At 40.0% G+C, this 26874-nt stretch overlaps 1 protein-coding gene across 1 annotated transcript in view; it reads left to right on the forward strand.

The window, feature by feature from the left end:
* DNAH3 (dynein axonemal heavy chain 3) overlaps nt 1-26874 on the forward strand; it is a 171731-nt gene that overhangs the window by 23462 nt on the left and 121395 nt on the right. Inside the window, exons 10-16 of the mRNA XM_036766518.1 lie at nt 1114-1309; nt 3529-3708; nt 12089-12225; nt 12437-12542; nt 12700-12878; nt 15114-15298; nt 20771-20894. Coding sequence (XP_036622413.1) covers nt 1114-1309; nt 3529-3708; nt 12089-12225; nt 12437-12542; nt 12700-12878; nt 15114-15298; nt 20771-20894 — 1107 coding nt within the window. The remainder of the gene's footprint in view (nt 1-1113; nt 1310-3528; nt 3709-12088; nt 12226-12436; nt 12543-12699; nt 12879-15113; nt 15299-20770; nt 20895-26874) is intronic.

Here is a 26874-nt window from a genome sequence, read left to right on the forward strand (position 1 = left end):
TTTTCAATGCTTATCTCATTTATTTTCTTGGGAAAGGGGATATGGGTAAAGTTGGTCAGAAAGTTTAATTCAAAAACATTTCTCACGTCTGCTATGCACCTGAGAGAAGCAGTGTGATGAAGTGAATAGAAAGCTAGCTGTAAAGCAGATCCCTGCAGATGACATATTTACTTAAAAAACCACATACTGACAGTATGTTCTATTGTATTATTATTTATTTTATTAAATATTTCCCAATTATATTTTAATCTGGTTCCTTTGCACTTGGGAGCATTGAAGTCTGTCTTCACCCTTTTTTTTTATCAGTTTAGTTATTTTTAGTTTTCAACATTCTCTTCCATAAGTTTTAAATTTTGTCCCCCTCCCTTCCCCCTCCCTCCCAAAAAGGTCTACAATCTGATATAGGCTCTACATATACATTCCTATTAAACATATTTTCACATTAGTCATGTTGTATAGGAGAATTATAATGAACAAAACAAAAAAAAACAGATAGTCTGCAAGCAGCATATTTCATGCTTTTGTTCTAGGCTACTCTCTAAGACAATAAGAGAAGGTCCCCACATTGATAGCCGCCTGGAAGTTCCCTATGCCAATGAAATTTGATGCCTAATGCGTATCCATGGGTATATGCAAGGCACCAGGGATTACCAAGATGAGGACAAAACAGAGTATCCTTCAAAAAACTTTACATTCTATTGGTAGGAGGCAGCATGTATGCAAATAAGCAAATACATCTTTCCAACAAAGTTATAAGCTCCTGGAGGTCCTTGAGATGTATTCATGTCTTCTGCATCTGTTGTAGGCTCCACAGTACCTACTATTAATAATGGTGGTAATAATTAAACTGCTAATTTCAAGAAGGGAAGAATATTAACAACCGAGGAGTTGAGGAAAGGTTTCCTGTAGGAGACAGCACCTGAGCCATCTCTTGAAGAAACTTTGAGATAACTGATTGACGAGGCTATTTTAGTGGGAAGGGGGTCCACCTGCTCTGATCAATTCCCTAGGATCCTCTCTGCCATCTTCCTTGGCAGAAAGGCCAGCAGAGAGTGAGGAAGGTCCCCAGAGCTCAAATATCTATCTGACCCAAGTTGCCTTTTGTCCTTGCAGGTGGATTCCCACTTGTGCCCAACATTTTATCTCACAGAAGGATCATTGGCTTCGTTTTGCTCCCAAGAGTGACTTTGACTCCTCTCGAATCATTGAGGAGTATTTTGCTTCAGTGGCTTCCTTCATGTCCCTGCAGCTCCGGGAGTTAGTGATTAATTCACTGAAGGACCTTGTCGAGTTTTTTATGATTCACAAGGTACAAGTGGGCATTGAGCTGATCTTTTGGATATGATATAAGTAGTAAGAACAACATTCAATGATAGGTGTATAATTTTTATATTTAGAAAATTTAATTCCCTCCCCATCCCCCCCTCCCAAATCCTTCCTTGTAATAAAGATTTAAAGAAATGATTAAGCAAAACTGGCTGACAAAGCAACCATATCTGGCGGGGTATACAGCATTTTATGCCTGTAATTACCCTCCCCTTCTGCCACCCCCCACCTCTCTCTTGAGAGGAGGAATATATTCTGTTCTCTGGATCCAAGATTGCTCAATGTGATGAATTTGCCTTTTAGTCAATTTTCATTTTTGTTATTATAGTCATCATGGAATTCTTTCTTTTGTTTCTGCTTTCTTTACCCTGCATCAGTTCCTACAAATCTTCCTAATGTGTGTCTGAATTCCTCATATTCAGTATATACGTACATGCATATTTATATATTAGTGCGGGAGTCTGGAGCTACGATTTCATTAGTCTGTGGGACTCCTGGAAACTTGCTCCACTAATGCACTTAGGCAACTCCTTTACAATGTACAGTTTTAAAGAGATGTCCAGGACGTTGAGCAGTAGTGATTTGCTGGTGGCCACACAGCCAGTTTGTTTCAGAGGCAGGATGTGAGCTCTGGTGTTCTTGAGTCCCAGGCTAGCCCTCTGACCACTGTAATATGCTGTTTTTATTGCACAAAATATTCCATTACATTCACACACTTCAACTTGTTTAAAAGTGTTTTATTTTATGTGTAGCCAATACATGAAGATCTGGGTCTAAACAAAAGGCAAATGTAAAACTAATTATTCACTTTCAAAAGCATTTCATAATAGGAATTTTAAAAATAGCAAGCATTCCTGCTACATTTCAAATAATGATTTTATTTACAATAATCCACTTTATACATATAACCTTTTAGGAAGCATTGCATAAAGTAAAGTAAATCTCTATAACATAGTGACCCTCATCAATTCTGATCCTAAGTGGATATGAGGGGCATATTGGAGTTTTAAATTGGACCTCTAAATGTTTAACTAGTACAGTGGACTGAAGTCAGGAAGACATGAGTTCAAATCTTGCCTTAGACACTTATTAGCCATGTGACTAGGAGCAAGTCACTTAACCACTATCAGCCTCAGTTTCCTCAACTCCAAAATGAACATAGCTCCCAGGGTGGTAGTGAGGATAGAATGAATGATTTTTGTAAAATGCTTTGCAAATCTTAAAGTGCTATATGTTAGTTATTATTATTTAAATTAAAGTCACAGCGGTCATCTAGCAATTAATCAAACAAGCAGGAAGCACTTATTCAGCCCCAATATATGTTAAGTATTGTGCTAGGTGGGGAGAGCATTGATTCGAGTCTTGGACACTCGGTTCAAATCCCATCCCTAATGCTTACTACCTGTGTGACCTGGAGCAAGTCACTTACTTTCCTTGATTCTCAGTGTGCTCACCTATAAAATGAAGGGATTGGTATAGATGATTCTGAGGTCCCTTCCAACTCGAGATCTGTGACTCTGACACCCAAATATGGTAACAGGTGGTTAATTAGTACTCTAGAGTACTAGAGAACTAGAGGATAAGAGTACTATAGAAATCGGCATTTCTGACCCTTACCTAAGTAAGACCAAGGCTACTGAAACCCAGCTGCAGTCTGCTGACTTATTTAAAATGCCCTTAAAATAGCCTTTGAAGATTTTTTCTGAACCAAATACACTTGGATTGGATTATTGGAATTGGCTGCAGGTGATTCTGAAAAGAACGGCAGCAACTGGAAAGTACCTGTTAACATAAGAGACTTGGAGAGGCAGATAGGGAGGTTTCTCTAAATATGACTATTTCATAAGGACTTTCCAACTGCCACATAGAAATGTGGCAGGGGTATTTTGATATAGTAGTTCACTAATAAGTATAACTTGTATTAAGTGGAATATAGGAGTAATTGGCAACCTTCTTCCCCTTTCCTCTAAAAAATCAGTTGCAAAGTTTGTACTGTACAGTGTCTTGAGACATACTTGATCACAAGTATTCCTGATAACTTGCCATGCCAGTGTGAATTTCCTGCCTGAACTGAGGTGACCACCTCCTCATTGGGTTCTAACACCAACTTCAAGAAGCATAAGCCAATAGTTACTCTTCTCTTAGCCTTAATTCCAGGATTTCCCACTTTCTAATTATTATTCTTTTTTTTTCTCCTTTGAGGATGGAAATGATTTTGATTCCCCTTATCAAGAGATGGAGTTTTTTACCCCTCAGGTAATCATCATAAAACTCGAAGTGGAAGAACCAATGATTATCTTTGATCCACCTTTTGAGGAATGCTGGGATTTAATATACAGCTGCTTCATGGAAATCATTAAGAATTCTGAAAATATTCCTAAGGTACAGTGTGACTTATAGAGAAGGGACTGGGACATATGCCAACCAAGGTGAAAGACTTCTTGGAACATAAGAAATATGTGTTATAATGGCACCAAGGGATGTTTAGTGGGGTGCATAGTTGCCCTATATAAGGTCACCTAAAGCCCAAGGCTGATTTAAGGAAATTAGAAAGGAAGTTAGAAATGCTTTGAGAGAAAACCTCTCAGAGCATTTCTAATTTCCTTTAATTACCCATTATGGATATATTCTTCATGAATTGAAGTCTTTCTTAAAGTAATATATACTTTTGGCCTATGCTAAGTCTCTTAAATTAAGAGATTTTGTATAGATTATAGATCTAAAGCTAGAAGGGGCCTTATAGACCATCTAGTCCAACATCCTCATTTTACAGATTAGGAAACTGAGGCTCAGAGAGCTTAAGTGTCTTGTCAGAGTCAAATAGCTACTGAGTCTCAGAAGAGGCACTTGAACCTACGTCTTCCTGACTCCTATTGCAACATTCTATCCACTGCTTCATGATTATCTGCTTAATTTTGTAAAATGGTAGAGGAGGTCCTTTGCTTTCCTGGACCATACATTCTGAACTTCCTCATTTTAGCCAAATCTATGACTACTGTTTCCCTCCTTGTCCTGCTCTTTCCTATTAGAAGTAGGCTCAGATGATGTGACCAGTGAGGAGCCTGGAAACCGTACCAATTGAGGATTAATTGGAGGAGCAAAGGATGTTAAATCTGGGGAAGAGAAATCTAGGGGAGATATGAAACTGTCTTTAAATATGCTTCCACCCACCCAGAGTTAATGAGGGTCAGTTTGTAGTAGAACATATCTCAACTGTGAAGAATGGGTACCATTATAGGTCCTCTGGAGGGAGACAGTGGTTCTGCCATTGATCAGAGCTCTTATGCCTTATGAAGTTGTTTTCCTTTACCTTATTGTTGCTGCTTACAGAAACTCTTTTCCTGTTTCTGCTCACTTCATTCTACCTTAGTGCGTATTACCCAAGATTCTTTGAAATTCTCTCAGTTTATCCAATAGCACAATCATTTTCCATTGCATTCATGCAGCATACTGTTCAGTCATTTTCCAATGGATGGGAACCCTTATACTCCTTTTTTTTCCCTTTTCAATTCCTTAATCCCCTGAGATTCTACTTAGTTTCTTCTTTCCCTCTTTATCCCACTGGCAACAGATAAGAACTTCATTAGATTCTACTCCTTTTCCCCCCTTTTAATCCCACTCTCCTTTCAGGATAAGGAAACTTGTCTTGCTTGCAAATATTTTCTTTCTCTTGAAAGCTGGTCTCTGCTTGTTTTCCTGTTCAGTTGCACCAAATCATTTATTTGTGCATGTATTCAATCTCTCTTTGTCTGTTTCAGAGACTAAGAGAAAGGTTTGTCTGATGTCCACTCCTTTTACCTCTTCCTCCATGTTTATTAGATGAGATGGAGTGCGTCTTCTTACGTGCCTCAATTATGAAAAATAACAAGTTCTACCCCTCCTTCTTGCAGGAGTGTATTCCTTTTGCTTTCCATTCTCTTGCCCCTCTTAAAAACCTCAAAACATAACCTATCCATCCTTAGGTCCTCTGTTTTTCTTATTTATCCCTCCCAATACCCTTTGAACACTTCAAGGATCTCAAAGGTCACTTTTTTCTTATTATTAAAATGTTAGCATCACAACTCATGATTCTTAGATTATCTGTCAACATGTTTTTCAGGGTAATTTTTTTAAATGCCAGATAATGTGCATTTTCTTCACCTTTTTCAGTCTTTTATTTTGTTCTAATATTTTGTGCTGTCTTATGTAGTTATTGATTTCTATTTGGTCCATCCTAGTTTTCAAGAAGTCTATTACTTATTAAAATTTACTACTTTTTCTTCTATTCTATTTACTCTCCTTCCAATTCTTTCTCCAGAATATTAATTTTATTTTTATCTGTTTCAGTTTTTCTAGCTATTCATTTAGTTCTTGTAAAAAAAAATCCTTTTTCCCCCTGAGTCTCTGCTTTCAGTAGTTATGGAGTTACATTCTCCTTTTTGTACTGGATTTTGAAGCATCTCTAGATTTAAAATAATTTTTTACACTGGTCATTATTTTCTTTGGTTTACTCATCTCTCTAGCTTTAGTTCCTGAACAAGGGCTTCTTTCTAGGGCTGGGCTCCACTCCAACTTTTAGGCTGGGTAGTCATTTCTGCTTGGTCATACCCTGGATCACCTGGATTCCTGCACTGACTTCTACCTCTGGAGGTCAGGCCCCTCTGGATGTTTGAAGTTCAGAGTACTAGGTTTTCAAATCCCTCTATGGTATCTCAGGATAGAGTGTTAGGGATTTTTTAGCCCCTAGGCACATGGGTTATCTTGGTCTGATTGCCACCATGCTGCACTGGTCAATGATGCTCCCAGGGAGTCTAGTTTCCCCTATACCCTCTCCCCAAAGAAATTTTTGATACCCCCCCATTTTCTTTTGAAAGTCCCATACTTTTCCTGCCTCCTGAACAGAACCCCACTATACAGTTTAACCTGGATATCTTAGAAAAGCATATCAAACTCAACATAGCTGAAATAAAATTCATTATCTATTAACTTGACTACAAGCATCTCCATTCATCTCTGGTCACATTGCTAGGCTACTGGCCTGTTTGTCTGTGATGGCTTTGTGAGTGGCCTCCTTTCCTATTGTCCTGGGTTTCTGCTTTACTTTTTGTGCAGCTCTAAGGTGTAAGTAGTTACTTCCTATAGTCCTATAGTAGTTAGTTCCTATAGTTTCTCATTGGATTTCTTCATTGTTAATGAAGTCAGTCTAGAAAGATAATTTAGAATTGGGAAAGGCTTTAAATTCCAAATGAAAGAGTTCAAATTTTATCCTAAGGAAACATTGACGCTTCCTAAGAAGGAAAATGACATAGTTGGACATAGACCCTGGCAATATCAATTTGGCATCTGGTTGGAAGATGGATTGGGGAGAGGAGAGACTGAAGGCAGAGAGACCAATTCGAAGGCCATTTAAGTAATTACTGACCATAATTTCAGGGGACTGATGAAGATACATCTACTCACCTCCAGACGGAGAGGAGATAGACTGGAGATGCAAAATGGGACACACATTTTTTGACATGTGTATGGAAATGTGGAAATTTGTTTAGCTTGACTATGCATATTTGTTACAAAGGTTTTGTTTTAATTTTCTTTTTTTTTCTCTGGTGGTAGAAGGAGGTAAAGAAAATAAATGCTTGTTAATTAAAAAATCAAATAAATATTTTGTTTTTTAAAAAGAAGTCTATTACTATAATGCAGGAAAGAAGTAAGGAGAACCTGGGCCAGAATGTTAACTATGTGGGTAGAAAAAAGGTGGCAGAAGCAAGAGATGTCATTAAGATAGAATTGGCAACACTTGAGTGGATTGGATAAAGAGAGCAAGGGAGATTAAAGAATGGAAACTTGACTCCGAGGTTGTGAATCTAAGTGACTGGAAGAATAGTGATGCCCTTAATAGAAAAAGCGAAGTCAGGAAAAGTAGGGGGTTCAGGGATGATGAATTCTGTTTCACACATATTGAGTTTGAGATGCCTGTAGGACATCTACATTAAGATGTCCAGCAGGCAACTAATAATTTTGCACCTTAAGAGAAAAATGAGGCCTTAATAGACTCAGAAGTCAGCTGCTGAAGTTCATAACTGAACCCATGAGAGTTAATTATCAAGTGAAAGTTTAGAAAGAGCAGAGAAGAGGGACCAAAACAGAACCCTGGATGTGATATACAAATACACACACACAGAGAGAGAGAGAGAGAGAGAGAGAGAGAGAGAGAGAGAGAGAGAGAGTTCATATAAACTTTTATCTAGCAACAACTCCCTGTACTTGGGAAGAAGATTTTTTTTTGGACTCAAATTTGGAGAACTTTACATTTATTTCTATTAAATTTCATCTTAAGATTTGTTCAAAGGTCTAGCTTTTTGAAATCTTTTTTGAATACTGATTCTGCATCTATAATAAGGTTTCCATTTTGCGTCATCTGCAAATATAAGAATTTCATTTATACCTTTAAGTTTTTGACAACACCATTGCGCAGCATAGTATCAAAGACAGATCCCTAGGGCATTCCAGGTTGACACTGGACCATTATATGACCCCTCTTTAGGTCTGGTCACTCAACCAATTTTTAATTCACCAAACTCTACTAGCATCTGACACAATTCTTTCCATTTTGTCCAAAAGGCTCTCATGAGATACTTTGTCAAATGCTCTTCTGGCTTTTAGAGGTACTATGTTCATGGCATTCCCTTGACATACAAGTCAAGTAGCCCTGTCAAAAAAAAATTGCATTAGTCAGGCATGAAATGTTCTTGATGGAGCTACACTGCTGTTAGTGATCACCACTTCCTTTTCTAAATGCTCACAAGCCATCGCTTTCACAGTATATTCCATATTTTTGCCAGGAATTGAAACAAAGCTTTCTGAACTATAATCTAAAGGTTCTATTTTCTTTCCTTTTTTTGAAAATTAGGTCAATATTTACCCTTTAGGATTTCCTTCTGCCTCTTCAAATTCTTTCTCTTTTTTTTTGTTTTTCCTTCAAAGTATTTCTAATCTTTTAAGAAGTACTACTTTCTTCCTGATAGCATGGTGTAAGGCCTGGAATTCCCCTGGCTAGGCAACCCTGTACCTCCCCATAAATGTGGGGTGTTCTTTTTTATACCAAAGGACGAGGCCAGGGATCTCCATATTGATTATAGGTAATAGTTTAATCAATTGTTATGAATACTTACAAAACGGGCAATCTGGGGCAGCTGCCAAACAGTTCAGTGGGTCCGTTCTAAAGGACCCCCCAAAATCCCCATGGTAATTATAGAAAACAGACAAAGGAAGTAGGAGATAGAGAGTGCCTCACTACTAATTGGTGGATATTTTTGGTTTTCTGTTTAGTAATGAGTTTGGGGGTTAAGCCAATATTATGCCCAAAGGTAAGTTTGTGTATTGATCATGTACCAGTCACATATGGTTCAGGATATTCTTGTTATGGCTTTCACAGGTTGTAGTATCTTAAGTTATGACTCAGTGTCAAAGTTATGATTCAGTATCTAAGTTATGATTTTTAACAGATCACCATGTCTGGGCTTCTACCTTTCACAGAATTTAAGTTTTTATGGCTTTTCACTTATTACTGTATTTCATGGCTTTTCCCCAATTGGGACCCTACACATGGACAGTAGGGAGATACTTCTCCAACCATTTAACTTCCTTCTCTGATAGGGAGGGCCACTTGTATTTTGTTCATTGATAGAAGTTACTAGGCACTGGAATAAACACAAACATAATGTACTCATTGCATGTTATTGCAAAATTCCCTTTTCTCTTTATACTCGCTTAGAAGCAATAATCTGAGTTCTGGTATTCCTATTGGTGGAATCAAAGTGGTGACCTGCCATTGCAAACAACCTGTTTGACCTTTAGTGACAACTGAATGAAGATTTATTTTTTAGAAGACTTCCAGTCATTTTACGGGGTTTTATCAGCCTATTCTTTCAATATGGTGATAGTTTATTCAGCTAAAGTTGTTCTATGCCTAACATATTTCTGCCAAAGCATGGATGTGATTCCAACCCACAGATTCCTGGATGGGCTTTGGAGTTATTTTAAGGGGTCTGTGAATTTACCAAGCATTGCCATTTTCGTCTTTATGTAACCTGTTTCCTAGAACCCAATCTCTAGGCTTTCATGGACCAGGTTCAATCTTGGAGGGTTGCCTTTCAAATGATATTTCTTTGGCTTGTTTTGCCCCCATCAAGAATTTCCTCTGAGAAACTCAGAATATGGCTTATGTTTATGTTTCCCTTACATGAGTAAAAGGCCCCCAGGTCCTGCGCAGACACTAAAGAAACAATGTACATCAGATTCAGGACAGCTGTTATTTTACTGCACTAAAAAAGCAAAATATCCCATAGAAGTCATAGTAGTCTATAAAATTCCCTTCCTCTTTTTGAGAAGTCCCATCTTCTACCTCAGGTATCCAGACAGACAGACGGATTATATTAGATTAGATATAACATTTATTAAATACTCGCTTTATGCTAGGGACTGTGCTAAGCTCCAGGTGTACAACAAACAAAAAAATATAGTTCCTACCCTCAAGGAACTTGTATTCTAACTGGAGGAAGACAATACATAAAAGGGAACTAGAAGCAGGAAAGGTTAAGTGTCTCCTTATAAAGGCAAGGAGGTGGAAAAAGTCTAGAGGGTCAGGAGTAGATCTGGGAGAGAAGTGAACATGAATTGGCCTGGCCACCTCTGGAAATGGTGGACCTGGCCAGGTAGGACCACGGGTGGAAGCATCTGGAGAGAGCCGCTAGACAGGAGATGGAAAAGTCTGGAAAGTCAAGATTAAAAGTCTCCAGCCTTATTTTCCCCAGAGGAAAATAAACTTGAAGTTACTATAGAGTCAACCCTGTTTCCCAAATAACTTACGGAAGTAGCAAAGGAGAAAGTGCAGATTTTTGCTCCTTCAAATTATAGCTCAGGTCCTAGCTTTCTCCAACTCCAGGGCAATATGTTCATTCTGTTTTCTCTATGAGGCTGGCCAGAACCAGAGCCTTAATGAGATATAAATGTATAACAAGTTTCTAAGCCTAGATGTCCTCAAGCCTAACAGATCTGTCCCTACAAGGGAGATGCAGAGTCCCAAGTAATGGTTACTTTCCTGTAATCTAATCAAGACCAGGCTTTTCTGATCATCCTCTGAGTCCATTTAGCGACAATAAAATACACAATATGAATAATGGATTTTATGTCCAGGATGTTTCATTTGTTCTTTTAATAAGAATTTATTTTCTTGCCTTTCTGGAATAAAATATGATCTTTCTTTTACTGTTGTAACTAATACATAAATTCATTTAAAATATTAGTTGCTTTTCGTCATTATGGATTTTCTCAATCAATATATATTAATATCAGAACCACAGTCATGTTGGGGAGGTGGGGCTCTGCCAAAGGAGTCCTTTAAAAAGCGTCCTTCTTTAAAAATTTTGGAGACTGTTGAAGAAATACAAATAGAAGCTTCTTCCAGCTGTTGTCTGTGGGAAAATCTTAAGTATAAGTACAACTTCTCACTTCTTCCTCTTCTCTCTGTTCGCTGCTGATCAGATAATAGGTATCTATTGTTTCACTTCTTGGGGACATTGCTATATTTCCCAATAAAATACAAACTCCTCAACCTGACATTCAAGGCTCCCTGGGATCTGCCTCCAAGCTACCTCTCTAGTCTTAGCCCACACTACTTCTTTCACTCACTGGGTTTTTTTTTTTTTCTGGGCAAACTAGAAATTCATGTACTAACTCTTCAAGAGAGTCCGTCTGGTTTACCCTTACTCTAAGCAAAGTTCAAAGCTATCTCTTCCTCCTTGCACCTTATTTGGATTTCTCCCATGCATTTTATCACATTCTATTTTATAGTGATCATTTGTGTACCTATCTTCTCTTCAATACTAGATTATAAATTTTTCAAGGGTAGGGTCTTCATCTTATTTATCCTTGTCTAACCTGCAAAGTAGGCCTTTAAGAAATGTCCATTGAGTGAATGTTTATTGGATTAATGTTGTCCTAAATAAGACATTCATTTCACATAAGCAACCTAAGTCAGTTATTTATCATTCCCAGTTTTGCTGAGTTTGATTCTCAGATCACCATACAGGAATGTTATTTTCCCATATAATTGAAAAAGGTTTAGTAATGTCTTTCTATACCACAAAATATAGTGGCCTTCTTATTTCAAAGTTCAGATTCTCCCCAAACAACGTCTCCTGAAATAAAGGACAGCCTGATAAAATCTGCATAATTAAGTTCTCACATGGTCTTTGATCCTGTCTCTGAGCATTTTCCCATATGAAGTGATTTCACTCTTTTAGCTTGCAAACGTTTTCCTAGAACATTATCTTCCAGTTTCTAGGATGTTAAACTGTTGCCTCCCATGTCCAGCCTCGGACACTTCCTCGCCTTGTGACCCCAGGCAAATCAACTAACCTCTGCCTGCCTTAGTTTCCTCAAATCTAGAGCGGAGATGATAATAGTAAGTACCTCCCAATGTGGTTGTGAGGACCGAATGAGAGAATATTTATAATGTGTGCATAGTAGGCACTTAATAAATGCTTGTTCCCTTCCCTTCTTCCCTTCCTCTTTGTGCACAAGCTGCTAGGTTTGACCTAGTTTTCTTTAGGGCACATTTCTTTCAAGGAAGGTTGGTGGTCTGACCACTTCCAAAGAGGTTAAAATGATTTTTAAAAACGCAGAAATCATTCCTAGTGAGGCAGTGCATTATAGGAGATAACGCTTCAAAATGAGGATTATTTCTCTTTCTCTGTGAAAACACAGTCCTATTTATATTCTTTAGGTAGAAGTAAACCTTTTCCCAGAGCTCCAAGGAGATAATCTGACTCTTGGGACCGTCTGCCCAGAAGAAATGTTAGTTTCAGAATTTGTGAAACAAACGGAAGAGGTTTTTGAAAAAAACCAAGTAGGCCCCAGAAAGTAAGTTGTTTTGGTCTTGAATTCTATAACTTAGTTTGGATCTGTCAATTCTACTTATCAAAGAATTTTTCTCTGCTAGTTTTTGTTGGTTTCTTTTTTTTTTTTTTTTGAGGGTGGGTAGAATTGGTTGGGAGTAAATCCCTGCTGACCTTGAGGTGTGTGTGTGTGTGTGTTGATTGTGTGTTTGTTTCTTTGTTTTTTAACCTGGAAGATACTTAGATGTGTACCAAAAATACAACAATCTGTTAGATGGCACAGCAAAACAAGATGTGGCATCTTTTCTCTCAAAAACCCATGACCTTGATGACTTTGTGGAGGTAAGAGCCTTACTTGAACTTGAGCGTTTTAATGATACTGACCCCAGTCGACCCAGCAATAAATACTTTTGTGGTGCCTGCTGAATGAGCAGCGCTTTGCTTGTTATTCCGGGAGGGCCTGCTAAGCCTAACCCTAAATGCTTCCTCTTCCCTACAGTACATTGACAGCATGAAGAAGCTGAAACAAGAAATTGCATCCATGCACATCACAGTACCTTTGGCCCTGTTCTGTCTCGATGCGTTAGCACTGAATGAGAATCTCTGCAATCGGACCCAAGCGCTCAAAGATCAGCTGATTCAGTTCCAAGTGGATGAAAACCGAGAGCAGAATACCAAGTACAGCTTTTACTCTTTGTAGAGAAATTATTGTGAAGATTTATACAGACGGATTAATTAAGAGTGAAGGGCAGGGGGAATGCTGTAAAAGGCAGGGCAGCTAGGTGGCTCAGCAGCTAAAGTGCTGGGCTTATAGTCACCAGGACCTGAGTTCAAATCCAACCTCAGATGCTTTTATGACCCTGGACAAGTCATTTCACTTCTATTTGCCTTCAGTTTCCCCATCTGCAAAGTAGGAATAATAATGACACCTGCCTCCCAGAGTTTTCATGAGGTTCAAGTTGAGATAATAATTGCATAGCGCCTGGCACCTAGTAAGCGCCATGTAAATGTTAGCTATGGTTCCTCATGTTGGACTTAGAGTTCTTGTGGCTCCTACCGCCTGTTAAGATAGAAGGCAAACTTAAAGATCCAGGCTAAAACTTAAGTGTGGGGGGAGAATGTGATGAGATTTTCTGTTTTGAATAGGGAAAGGGAGAAGGAAGAATAGAAAGAATTCCATGTGAGCTAGATGGCACGAGGAATAAAGTGTTAGACTTGGAGTCAGAAAGACCTGAGTTCAAATCCTTCCTCAGATACTGGCTACCTATATGACCCTGAACAAGTCATTTAACTTCTCCGTGACTCAGTGTCCTCAGGGACCTCTAGGTTCCCTTCTAAGTCTATAGCCCTTTTCTTTACCCAAATTGCCCACTTTGGTGTCCGTGTGTATTTTTTTAAGGCAGTCAGGGTTAAGAGACTTGTCCAAGGTCACATAGCTAGTAAGTGTCTGAGGCCAGATTTGAACTCAGGCCCTCCTGACTATAAGGTTGGTGCTCTATCCATTGTGCCTCCTAGCTTCCCCTGGCAGTGCTTTCAAAGGAAGCCCAACCGGTCTTTTGGGTAGAACTTCCCTGAATAAAGACTTTCCAAATCATTTAGTAATATATAGCATTTAGGAAGCTGGGTTCTCACATGTGCTTTTCTCCTGTGCGGGATGACACCTAGTAGGATTCAAGAACCAACCAGGAGAGTGATGTCATACAATCTGTCTGGCAAATTTATTTTTAGTGGAGAATAATCCAAATTTAACAAGCCATTGTGTATTTGTGATTTACTTCATTTAGGCTCAGAAAATAGGCCCAGATTTTCACCTTACATAACCCTGTCAAAACACTTACAGGACTGGTCTTTACCTTATTGGTTTGGGCCATTTTTGACGTCTTCTCCAGAAGTGTTCTAATGTCATCTTCTTGTGCCTTGTTAGGATTGTAAATGCCTCTGAGGTAGGAAGCTAAAATTGTGTGTGGTGTGTGTGTGTGTGTGTGTGTGTGTGTGTGTGTGTGTGTGTGTGTGTGTGTGTGTGTGTGGTGTGTGTGTGTGTGTGTTGGTTTTGTATGTCCACTCAATCTCTAACAATCCACGATGTTAGTCATTGATCTTGATTACTTGGAAAGATTGGACTCTGGAATTTTCCTTTTCTTACTGGCTTGGTTGTAAATATATTCCTGATGGCTGCTGTTTGCATAAAGTGAGGCCTTATGGAAGTTGGGCTCACAGTGTACTCTATAGAGCAAACAAGCGAAGGGGGAAATATGGAATCTGACCGAAGGCATTGTTTGGAAGGTTAAATGCAAAGCAGTTAAGTGAAGCAATTTTTAACAATCTCAGAGACCCCAAGTAGGCACACCATCAGTGCAGACAATGCTTAACGATTTCTGTTTGGCTCAATCAATTGCATTTGTGAGAAGCCTCCTTTCAGTAACATATTCTGACCATAAACCTCTAAGAGGCTAGGCAGTGTGATGAAGTAGATAAAGAGCTGACTTTAGAGTTGGAAATGCTTGGCTGCCTTTACACATACTGGCTCTGTGACCTTGGACAAGTCACTTGGTTTCCTAGTGATCAGATGAGATCATATTTGTAAAGGGCTTAGCACAGAGCCTGGCACAGAAGGGGTACTTAATAGAAGCTGGTTCCTTTCCCTCTCTCAGCTTCCCCCCTCCAGTGCCTCAGGCAACTCTAACTGTATTTGATGTAGAAGAGGTATTGATATGATTTGGTGGAGAAAATTTCTTTTATCATGAGTTCTCTAACCCAATGAAATCATCTCTGGGGAGAAAATAAACAAATACATCCTCTAAAGAATGGAGACAGAACAGTATATTTATTCCCCTTCAGAATAAATAGATCTGCCATAGCACTTTCAGTAACCATTGCTGTTAGTGACACCCCTCTCTGCTTTCTCCTTTCTAGCCTCTGCAACCAGTACAACATGATCGCAGACAAAGTCAGCGAGATCCCTGCCAACACGGAGGACTTGGTGTTTCTCACGGCATTCTTAAAGAAGGCCAGCGAGGTCACTGTGTTCAGGCTCAGGAGGCAGATCTCCGATGCTGCTTGGAGGCTGGAGTTCCTAATGAACTATGCTGATCTTCCCAGTAGGTCCAATCAATACTTACACATTTTTTGAAGGAATAGAGAGCCGATGGCTGAATCATAGCTGAGATGCCTTTTGTCAAACCTGTACTGGGGAGTCTAACTCAACCTGTACCATCCCAAGAGAACCGAGTTCCCCTGAAATCAAAGGGAAGTCCCAGGAAACAGTAGGAGAACAATCAGTTGGGAGTCAAGAGACTGTACAGCCAGTGATCACTGTATGATATGATAGTCATAGGTGATGCGATATTGTGATATATGATAGTCATCACTATATAACCCATTAGGTGATTCACCGCTCTGGTTCTCACTTCCTTTATCTTTCAATTGACTTCTTGTTGTTCAGTCATTTTTAGTCGTTTCTGACTCTTGGTGACCCCAGCTGGAGTTTTCTTGGCAAAGATACTGGAATGTTTTGCCATTTCCTTCTCCAGTTCATTTTACAAATGAGAAAACTGAGGCAAACAGGCAAGGAGTGACTTGCCCATGGTCACAAAACTAGGAAGTACCTGAGGCTGTATTTGAATTCAGGAAGGTGAGTCTTCCTGACTCCAGACCCAGCACTCCATCCACCTAGCAGCAGTTAAGAAGTATCAATTAAGCACTTTTTATGGGCCAGGCACTGTGCTAATCAATGGAAATTCAAAGGTTAAAAAAATAGTCCTTGCTCCCAAGGAGCTCACAGGTTAATGGAAGAGACAACATGCAAACAGCTATGGACAAACAAGATATATACAGGATAAATTGGAGATGATCCCCAAATGGAACGCAGTAGAATTAAGTATGAACAGGAAAGTTTCCAAAAGAAGGTGGAATTTTAGGTGGAATTTGAAGGAATCCAGAGGGACAGTCAGCCTTTTTGGTTTGGAGGACTTCTTGACATTCTTAAAAATTATTGAGGACCCCAAAGAGTTTTTGTTTATGTTGGTTATATCTATTGATGTTTGCCACATTAGACATTAAAATAGATTTTTAAATTTTAATTTATTAATTCATTGAAAACTAATAAATTCATTTTGGATTACCTTAAATATTTCTATGAAAAAATAACTATTTTCCCAAATGATACAATTAGTGAGAAGGGCAGCATTGTTTCACATATTTTTGCAAATCTCTTTAATAGATTTAAGAGGCATAATAGAAGACAGCTGGATGTTCAATCTGCTTCTGTACTCATTGTGTCGCAATATGTTGTTTTGGTTGAAATCTATGAAGAGAATCCAGCCCCAAATAGATGTGTAGTTGGAAAAGGAGAAAGCATTTTATTAGGCAAATAATGTCTTAATATTTTTATGAAAATAGTTTTGACCTCTCAGTAATCCCCAGAAAGGGTCTGGGGACCATCGGGGTCCATATACCACACTAACCAGCGCTATAGGGCTGGTCAAATCCCGCCCAACATCTGTTTTTGTACAGCAAACTAGAATTTTTTTTTCTATTTTTAAATAAAATTTCATTGTATTTTAAAATGTAAACAAAAAAAAAGAACAAAAACTTTAAAAAACCAAACAATCCTGGCTGTCAGGCCTTACAAAAACAAGCAGCTGCCCAGATTTAGCCCTTTGGCAGTAGTTAGCTGACTCTGCGATACAGAATGGGACTTAGAATCAGGAAGACTTGGGTTTCAAACCTGATTCACCTCCATACTGACAAGGTTCTTGAGCTTCCAGCCTCAGTCTCCTTATCTGTAAAATGGGCTTGGTAGTAGTAAATACCTCCCAGAGAATTAAACAAGATGCTTTGCAAATCTTACAGCACCATGAAAATGTTAGTTATTGCTTTATTATTACGGTCGTTTTGGTTCAGACCTGTGATTTCATCAGTTTAAAGGCCCCTATGAGGCAACTTCCTCTACCGGCGCAGAACAGAATCATCGGCTGGGTGGTGCAGCAGGTAGAGAGGGATCGGGAAGCGCCACTGTCCTATCTAGCTTCAGACGCTGGTCGAGTGGCCTTCGGTGAATCGTTCTCTTGCTGCTTGCCTTTTCTTCATCCATCATATGGGATAGTAACAGCACCAGGGTTGTGGTGGGGAACCAAATGAGATGGTAATTTCAATTTTCAGGGCATACTATTAAAGAACTGTTAGCCAAAGGACCAGGAGGCTAAGAAATGAGGCAAGTCCCTTAGCTTTTGGTGCTTTGTGTATGTGTGTGTATGTACACGTGCATGTACATGTGTGTGCATGTGTGTGTACATGTACCGTGTATGTATGCATGCGCACATATACACACATGCAGTATCTGTTCCCGTGTGTCTGTACAGATGTATTGTATATATACATGTATACATATGTTTGCTGTCTTCTGTTTCTGACGTGTATGTGAGTATATATGTCAGAGAAAAGACTCAGACTTAGATCTTCCTGATGCCAGGGCCAGCTCTTCATTCACTGTACCACACGGCCTTTCAGGAGCACTATTGCCATCACCAAATGTCGTCATCAACACCATCGCCATCATCCTAGACCTAGTATTCTATAACTCTTAGCTATTAAGCCAAAAGGGAGGAAAACTGAAGATTTAAATGAATATTTTTCTCTTCTTTCCCTGGCTACATCACTCGGGACCAGAGTGGGGGGGAAGTCACTTCCAAAACAGGAGTTCTTTATGGAATGGAATAGGTTATTCTAACAACAGATCACATAATCAAAAGTGTCTGCTTAATCTCCTCCAAGTCATATACATGCGCACATACACAATTATATACAAACATGCGTATATATGTATATTTGTACATATGTATATGCATGTGTGTATATATAAATGCACACACACACACACACACACACACACACACACACACATATATATAAAATATTGCTGTTCAATTGTTTCTGACTCTTTGTGACCCCATTTGAGGTTTTCTTGGCAAAGATATGTTTTAACAATCCGGCTAGCAGCTGTTGTGGGGTTGAAAGACCGCCACGAGCCCAACAACAAGAACACTACCAGCACGCTGCAAAAGCACAGGTTCTTTTGATCTGCTTTTCTAAGGAAAGCAACGTTAAGGGGTTGACAAGCTTAGTTTAATTCAGCATACAAATACCATTCGCTTAGTTCAGGGGAAAAAGCCAGCACCCTGAACTTTGGAACAAATACAAACAAATTACAAACATCAACAGACAGACCTTGTCTGATTCAAATCCCAATACATAGTTACCAGAGTTTAACAAAGTCTCAGCATCCGGGTTTACGAGCTGGAGGGCTTCTAGCTACAGCTGTCCAGACACCGCCAAGAGGGAGAGCCCTGCGCAAATGGCTCTGTCTTCTCTTCTTATAGGGTTTCAGACATCATCAAACGTCATCTGAATGACCAGGCTGCTATGATTGGCTCTGGAGTTAGCACCTCCCCTTAGTTAGCCCCACTTTGGGCCCCACCTTAGTTACCAATTCACACCCACATAGGTTTTACACCTAATAGGGGTTTGGGCCTGGGGCTTAGCACCTAGTAAGACTCAATAAAATACACTGAATTACTCAAAGGAAACAAAAGCCAAACTCTTCAAGGGCACTTGGTGGAACTAAGTGTTAAGAGCCCATTTTGCTTACCAATACAAGGTACCAGAGTGGTTTTGCCATTTCCTCATCCAGCTCATTTTTACAGATGAGGAATTGAGGCTAACCGGGTTAAGCAACTTGCCCAGGGTCACATAGCTAGTAAATGTCTGAAGTCACATTTGAACTCAGGTCCTCCTAACTCCAGGGCCGGTACTTTATCTGTATAAATATATATATATATATATATATATATATATATATATATATATATATATATATATATATATATATATATATATATATATGTATATATATATTATAGCCTCAGAAAGGGCTATAGAGATTATCTTGTCAGTTAGTCAACAAGCATTTAATAATTCTAGGTAATATCTGTCTACCCAGATACAGACATTTCTGCCTATGCCTCCAGATTTCATGGCAATGCCTATGGGAAAGGGTGTGTCCAGGGTTTCACATTTATATGAACACACATCAGCCATCTTCCCTAATCTCTCCCCCTCATCATCACTTCTACTTCTCCTACTTAGTCCAAAATTAGAAATGGTCAGTGAGGGCACCCAGGACATTGTAACTCACATCCTTATATCTTTGTAATGTGTGAACACATGGTGGCTTACTGTTTCTTATCTATGAAATTATGCAGCTTGTACTGCAAAAGCAGTGATGTTGAACTCAAATAGAAATGGATCCCTGTGGGCTTCATGTTGACTTAGAAAACCACAAGTTAACGTTATCTATATTGTACTGTATTTTTATTTATTTCATTAAATATTTACTAATTACATTTTTATCTGGTTCAGGTTACATTGGGGAGTTTTGCTGGCTCCTTGTGCTGGCTACATGATGCCTCTGTTCTAAGATATCGCTAAAAAAAAGAGGCCTAGATCTGGGGTTAGAGGACCGGGGTCCTTGGACAAGTCACTTTATCTCTGGGCCTCATTTTCCTCACCTATTAAATGTGGGTTAGATTATATCATCTCCAAAGTCCCTGACACTCTTAATTCAATGATTCTATGTTCTACTCTTCTCATCTGTTAAATAGAATATATCCCAGGAGCTTGATGCGACGGTCTTTGTTGAAATGAGAACAGAGGATACACCCTCATGAGCCTGTTCTGAAACACTAACCCACAACATCAGTGCCTCATTAGTTCCTTGCAATGACCACTTATTCTACTGCATTTATTAGCTACAGTCCTATGGAGGGGCAGAATGGTCCAGTGGATGAAGGGCTTGGCCTTAGAGTCAAGAAAATTTGTCTTCAAGTCTCCCCTCTGACATATAGTGGCTCTGTGGCCTTGGACAAGACTCAACCTCTCAGTGTTCTCAAATAGAAATGTAGAAAGCCACAAATTAACATCATCTATGTTGTATTGTATTTTTAGGGAAGTTAGGTGGTGTAGTGGTTAGATGGTCTGGCCTGGAGACAGGAAGGTTCATCTGAGTTCAAATGTAGCCTCAGACACTTACTAACTATATGACCCTGGTCAAGTCACTTAACCCTGTGTGCCTCAGTTTCCTCATCTATAAAATGAGCTGGCATATTTTTAAACCATTCCAGTAGCTTTGCCGAGAAAACCTCAAATGGAGTCACGAAGAATCCAACACGACTGGTAAAACAACTCAACAATAAAATTGTATTTTTATTTTGTTAAATATTCCCCAAGCACGTTTTAATCTGGATTGGACCACACTCATGAGCTTTGCTCCCACCCTAAGTTTGACACCTCTACTTAATTTGTAAGACTGTAAGCTGCTACACACACACACACACACACACACACACACACACACACACACACGCCTATTAAAGTTTAAAACTGCACCAAGACTTTGAGGCATTGTGTATGTTTGTGGGGTGTGTGTGTGTGTGTGTGTGTGTGTGTGTTTAGTTTCTGACTTTGTGGTGCCTAAATTCTTAGAGTATACTTGTTTTTGTTTATGCGTTTTGCAGTTGAGGACATAAAGCTGAACAGTACATTGTTCCTCTGGCCTGATCAGATAGAGGACATCTTTGAAAACAGCCGAAATCTGCTATATACCAAGAGGGAACAGGCAGAGATGAACCTCATTAAAAGGTACTTGTATGGCCCAAGGAGATCGATGTCTTGGAAACTGAGACCTTCTCCACTCTTGCTTGCTTTGTTCTCCCTACTCCTGGCCTCCCCAGGGCCTTACTCTCCATTTCATTTTCTTCTCTCAATTTCATCTTTCTGTCTCAGAGTTCTGAGATGCTCAAGGACTGGAGACAGTGAACAAAGAGGGAATTTCTTTTTCCCTTGACAAGAGGGAAACAGATGTCAATTCACTATGAATCAATTAACTAGTATTTATTAATGAAATACCTACTCTGTGTGAGGTACTGGGGACACAAAGACAATAAAAATGAAAAAAAGTCCCTGCCCTGTAGGAGTTTATAGTCCAAGGGGAGACAAGCTATATCCATACAGGCTGTGGTGTGGTGTGCTGGAGCCAGCTCGAACAGGCTCTTGGAAGCTGATGAGTTTTCATTGTGAGTATTTACACCTCAGAAAAGGCAAATGCTATAAATCAGGGCTAAATTTGTTGTTTTGTTAATTGCCTAGACTTAAAGTGATGGAAAAAACAGTAATAATGCATATTAAATTTAAAAATGTGTCCTAGAAAACCCACTATTAAACATTAATAGCACAGTACTGCATGTAGGTATATAGGTCGTACCCAGTGGGTTACCATGTCAATGCTTTTTCTCAGAGCCTTAAAAAAGAAACGTTTGGTTGTACATAGGAAGAAAGGTAGTTCCATGAAAAATAATTAAATCACCAGCTTCAGGAGGAAGTATCCTTTCCCCCCCGCTAGATACCAGGGTAGGAAGACAGTGTGTATGGAAATGGGACAGATGGAAATGAAAATAGGACTGACTATGAAGTCGGAAGAGCTGGGTTTAAATCCTGTCTCGAATACAGGAGTTCTTAATCTGGGGTCTGTGAACTGAAAAATATATTTTTTTATAACTGTATTGTAATGTAATTGGTTTCTTTTATTATTCCATCTATTTTGTGCATTTAAAAACATTATTCTGAGAAGTCCATAGACTTCAAAGGGGTCCAGGATATAAAAGAATTAAGTGCTCCTGTTCCAACGGTTTCCCAGTAACCCTGGGCTTCAGTTTCTTCACCTATAAAATGAGAGTGTTAGACTGGGTGGCCTCTGAGATCTCTTCCAGCTCTAAATCTATGATCTGAGTGTGGAGAAAATCTTGAAAGACATAGTCAGAATAGAAGGCGAAACAAATGCCTGATTCTGCAGTGGATTCAGAAATGTGGGCCAAAATTGGTCTTATTCATTCAACAAGCAGTTATTAAGGACCTTTAGACAGCTGGATGGCACAACAGATAGAAGACCAACCCTCAAGTGAGGTGGAACCGAGTTCAAATCATCACTCAGACACTTCTTAGCTGTGTCTGGGCAAATTGCTAAACCCTGTTTGCCTCACTTTCCTCATCTGTAAAAATGAGCCAGAGAGGGAAATGGCAAAACCACTCCAGTATCTTTGCTATGAAAACCCCAAATGGGGTCACACAGAGTCATGACAACCGAAAAACGATGGAACAACAAATATTAAAGATTTGTTCCCAATATTGTTCTAGGAACTATGATGATGATGCTAAAAGGACTTACAGTTCAGGAGATTATGACTGATACAGGAGAAAAATTGAATACCATCCCAAAGTATCTCCATGAGAATGGTTGTCATTAATTTACAGTCACCAGACTAATGAAAAAACTCATCTATAGAGAGGTCAATTCTCAACGAGTTGGCTGAAATTAGTCAACACTGAGGAGAGGAATAGACCCACCTATGAGGGGCTTAGGGCAGCAAGAAGAAGTGATAGGCTTTGTGATGGGACATAGTACCAAAGACAAACTTCACCTTTTTCAGAATTTCATTCACCACCTTCTTTTGCATCTTTGTACAATCATTGCTTGGTCAAGCCCTGTGTCCTGAGAAAAGGGGAAATTATGTTTTCTTTCCCCATCTCCAATTCCTCCCCCACTCCTCTGTGGACTCCTATCTCCAGAGCCCAACAGCTCTTTAGCCATCAGCCACGTTAATGGTGATCAGTGATGCGGGCCTAGGTGCGGCCCTTTGGATTTTACTTTACTTAACTTCTTCCTTCAGTCTATGTTAGCTTCTGTACAGTAGAGGTCAGCAGAGGACTGGATGTCGAGAAGGCTTGGAGGGAGGAAAGTGTGCACGGGCCTTACTCCCACTGTCGCCATCACTGTGGCATTGGACAAATGCCTTAACCCACCATGAAAGCAAAGGACAGGGACTGGGCCTGTAATGTCATTAGTATAGGGAGCTCTCCAGGGAGGAAATGACCACAAAATAATAACAATAGCTAACGTTTATATGGGGCAGCTAGGCAGCGTAGTGGACAGAATGCTGGCCCTGGAGTCGGGAGAACCTGAGTTCCAATCTGACCTCAGACACTTACTAGCTTGTGACCCTGGGCAAGTTGCTTCGCCCTGTTTGCCTCAGTTTCCTGAACTGTAAAGTAAGCTGGAGAGGGAAATGGCAAACCACTCCAATATCTTTGCCAAGAAAACTCCAAATGGGGTAGTGAAGAGTCGGACACAACCAATCAACCAAAAAGGAGAGTTAAATATCACTTACTACGTACCAGGCCCTGTGCTAAGTGCTTTACAAATATTATCTCATTTGATACTCACAACAACCCTGGGAGGTCGGTGCCGTTCTTAGTCTCATTTTATAGATGAAAAATTGAGGCAAATGGGTTAAGTGACTCGCCCAGGGTCATATAACCAGAATGCCTCAGGAGCAAGACTTGAACCCTGTCTTCAGGGTCAGCTCTCTGTCCACGTCTCTGTGTCTTGTGAAACAAAACAAAGCCTGATACTTCCTTTAAGGTCTAATGCCCTACCCCCACCCCCATTCCCTTCTCCAAGGAGACTTTCCTGACATTACTTAGCTTAGAGCTTAGTCAGACATCAAAGATGCCAAGGTCACGCACTACGTCCTGGGCCATTGCTAGTCATGTGACTCTTGTCTCGCTGTTGGACTTCACTCAGTGACTCTGGAAGAGAGAGGGGGGCTGACAACTTGTTCATCTCTGCTTCGCTTTAAACCGATTCCCTGGGAAGTCAAGACATCACCCATGATGTCCTTGGTTCTCTTGGAAGGATGAACACCACCTTAGTTCTGCGAACTTGAGTGAGCCACTTGACCTCTATAAGCCTTCCTTTCCTAAACGAGGAGATTGGATCAGAAGGTCTTTATTCCCGTTCTGAAACTCCCGGATTCCACCCTAGCTTGTGACTATCTTTCCTCCTACGAATCCCTATAAAATTCTAGCTTGTACCACCATTAGGCACCTGATAACTTCAAGACTTTGTGCTGAGGCTACAAAGACACAAACCTCCCCTTGAGGAGCTTACGCTGAACTGGGAAAATGGGGAAAATATTTGTCCAGTTAAACCAGAATGTGAGAAGGGGAAGAAGCTGAGGAGATCCGGAAAGGCTTCCCATAGGAGGTCATTTCTGAGCTGAACCTTGAAGAAAGCCCGCTATACTAAAGGGCAGAAGTATGGGGAAGGGCATTCTAGACGCAGGAAGGCGCTTCATTAATAATAATAACTAACGTTTACATAATGCCTATATGTGCCAGGCGCTGTGCTAAGCGCCTTACAAATATTATCTCATCTGAGCCTCAGGTGCCGGTATGATCATCCCCGTTTTACAGATGAAGAAACTGAGGTAAACAGAGGTTAAGTGACTTGCCCAGGGTCACACAACTAGTAAGTGCCTGAAGCCGCATTTGAACTCGGGTCATCTTGACTTCAAACCAGCATTGTACCTGCTGGGTCGCCTGGGTGTATTAACTATAAGTGTTATTACCGTTCTTTAGATGTTTCATGTAAATATTCCATCTTTCCAATGTTCTAAGCTTGTTGAGGTCTGGGGCCACATTTTCCACTTTTGTATTCTTCTAGGATTTGAACTCAGATCTTCTCAACTTCAAGTCTTGCAGCTGCCTTTTAAAAATTAAACTCATGGAGAAACCACCTATTTTCTAGGTATGAGGGTGGCTAGTGGCATAGTGGATAGAGCGCTGGGCCTGGAGACAGAAAGACACGTGTTCAAATCTAGCCTCAGACACTTACTACCTGTGTGACCTGGGCAAGTGACCTAATGGCTCTCTGCCTCATCTGTCCAATGGAGCTCATAATAATAAGAGATAAGTACCTCGGAGAGTGGTTGTGAGGAGTGGATGAGATGAGAATTATAGTAAGTAATAAATCATAATGAAAAATAAATGATTATAAAATGTGCCTAGCACTATGTAAATAAGTTCATTTGGTTATTAGTATTATCATGTGAACTTGGGGAGAGCCATCCTTGATACGCTGGGCTGCTGCGCAGCCGCCTGGTTTTACACTGGTCTGGAGCAGGGACACTAAAAGAGGTTGCATTTGTTCAATGAGTGTTTATTTAGGGACTTACCGTGTGCCCCACATTATATCGGGCACTTCGAGGAGTATACAGAACTCATAGAGGTAGGCATAGATTTGGCATGGGAAAAGGTGAATAGAATAATGTATTCTATGAGTGGTGCAGAGGAACCCAGACTTATAGACAGATATTTAATAAGTATCCATATGTGAACTGATAATTAATTTAGGAAATTATAAAATCATGAAACGGGGTCAGGCATGTCTGGTTCTTTGGGTACTCTCTGGGAAAGACCAGGATGGCGGTGGGAAATGAGGCTGTAATCATACTTTAATAGGGCACAGAGGATGTGGGGGCAAACTGTCCAGAAAGTATGGAGACAGGTGGACAGAGGCAGAGGGTGTGGGGATAGGGGTTGGCATGGTGAAGAAAGGCAGGCTGGGGTGGGGAAGGGGAGAGGCAGAGAGTATCACTCATGTAAGCATGGATTAGAGGTGAGAGCAATCCAAGCTGGAAGAGGATTCGGGAGGGGCAGGAGTTTGAGGTCTCGTTTTTTAAAATAGGGTTTTAGGAGGAACAGACTAACTCTAATCTGTGCCACCTTGGGGTTAGTTCATCAGCATAATCCAAATTATCTCAAAGTTGTCATAAAGCTTTCAAATTAACACATCCACAGGATCTCAAAATTATCATCACCTTTTGGCATTCTGTAGATGTCTGGCACTTGTCTGAGATTTACATATCATAGGATCAAAAACCTTGACAACAGAGTCTAGATATTTTCCCCTCATTCCACACTTATTACCAGGATGTGATTTTTGGTTAATATATGATATAATTTGGGGCCGCTAGGTGGCGCAGTGGATAAAGCACTGGCCCTGAAGTCAGGAGGATCTGAGTTCCAATGTGACCTCAGATACTTGTCACTTACTCGCTGTGTGACCCTGTCACTTAACCCTGATTGCCTCGCCAAAAAAAATTATATATATATATATTATATACATATAATATATATATATATACACGTACACACACATGCATGCATACATACACGCACATATTTATACACACACATATATACACACACACACAAAATACAATTTGTAAATTACACTCCTTTGATCTTTGGGATGGTTTGTACATGACTTCCTCTTGGCAATCTTATTTCCTGCTATTTCCTCTTTATGCCATCTACTTATAAGCTTGCTATACCGACCAGAAGCGGTGGGGTCGTGGTCAGGAGTGATTTTAATACAATCCGTGTGAAAGCTCACTCCACAGCCGCAGACGTCTAGCTAAGCTCGGTCAGCACTGACAGAACGGGCTAGATAGTAAGCACTCGTGACGGCTTGAAATAGGAAAAACAGTCTACCTCTGCTCTCTTCCTTCTTCTCTGGAAGGAGGGTGTAGATGGAGGATATAATCCACACAAGTGACTTGGAGTATCTCAGAAGAGAGTTGTTTGACTCTCTGGACATTCCATTACTTGCTATTTTGCCAAAGGTCTAAATCTGCCCTTTCTCTGAAACAACCATGGAGAGAGGGCAAAGGGTAACGATTCTCAGGATCTTACCAATTTTTAATGAGATCCTGAAGGCCAG

This window comes from Trichosurus vulpecula, chromosome 1 (genome assembly GCF_011100635.1).
Source record: "Trichosurus vulpecula isolate mTriVul1 chromosome 1, mTriVul1.pri, whole genome shotgun sequence".
NCBI classification, from domain to species: Eukaryota; Metazoa; Chordata; class Mammalia; order Diprotodontia; family Phalangeridae; genus Trichosurus; species Trichosurus vulpecula.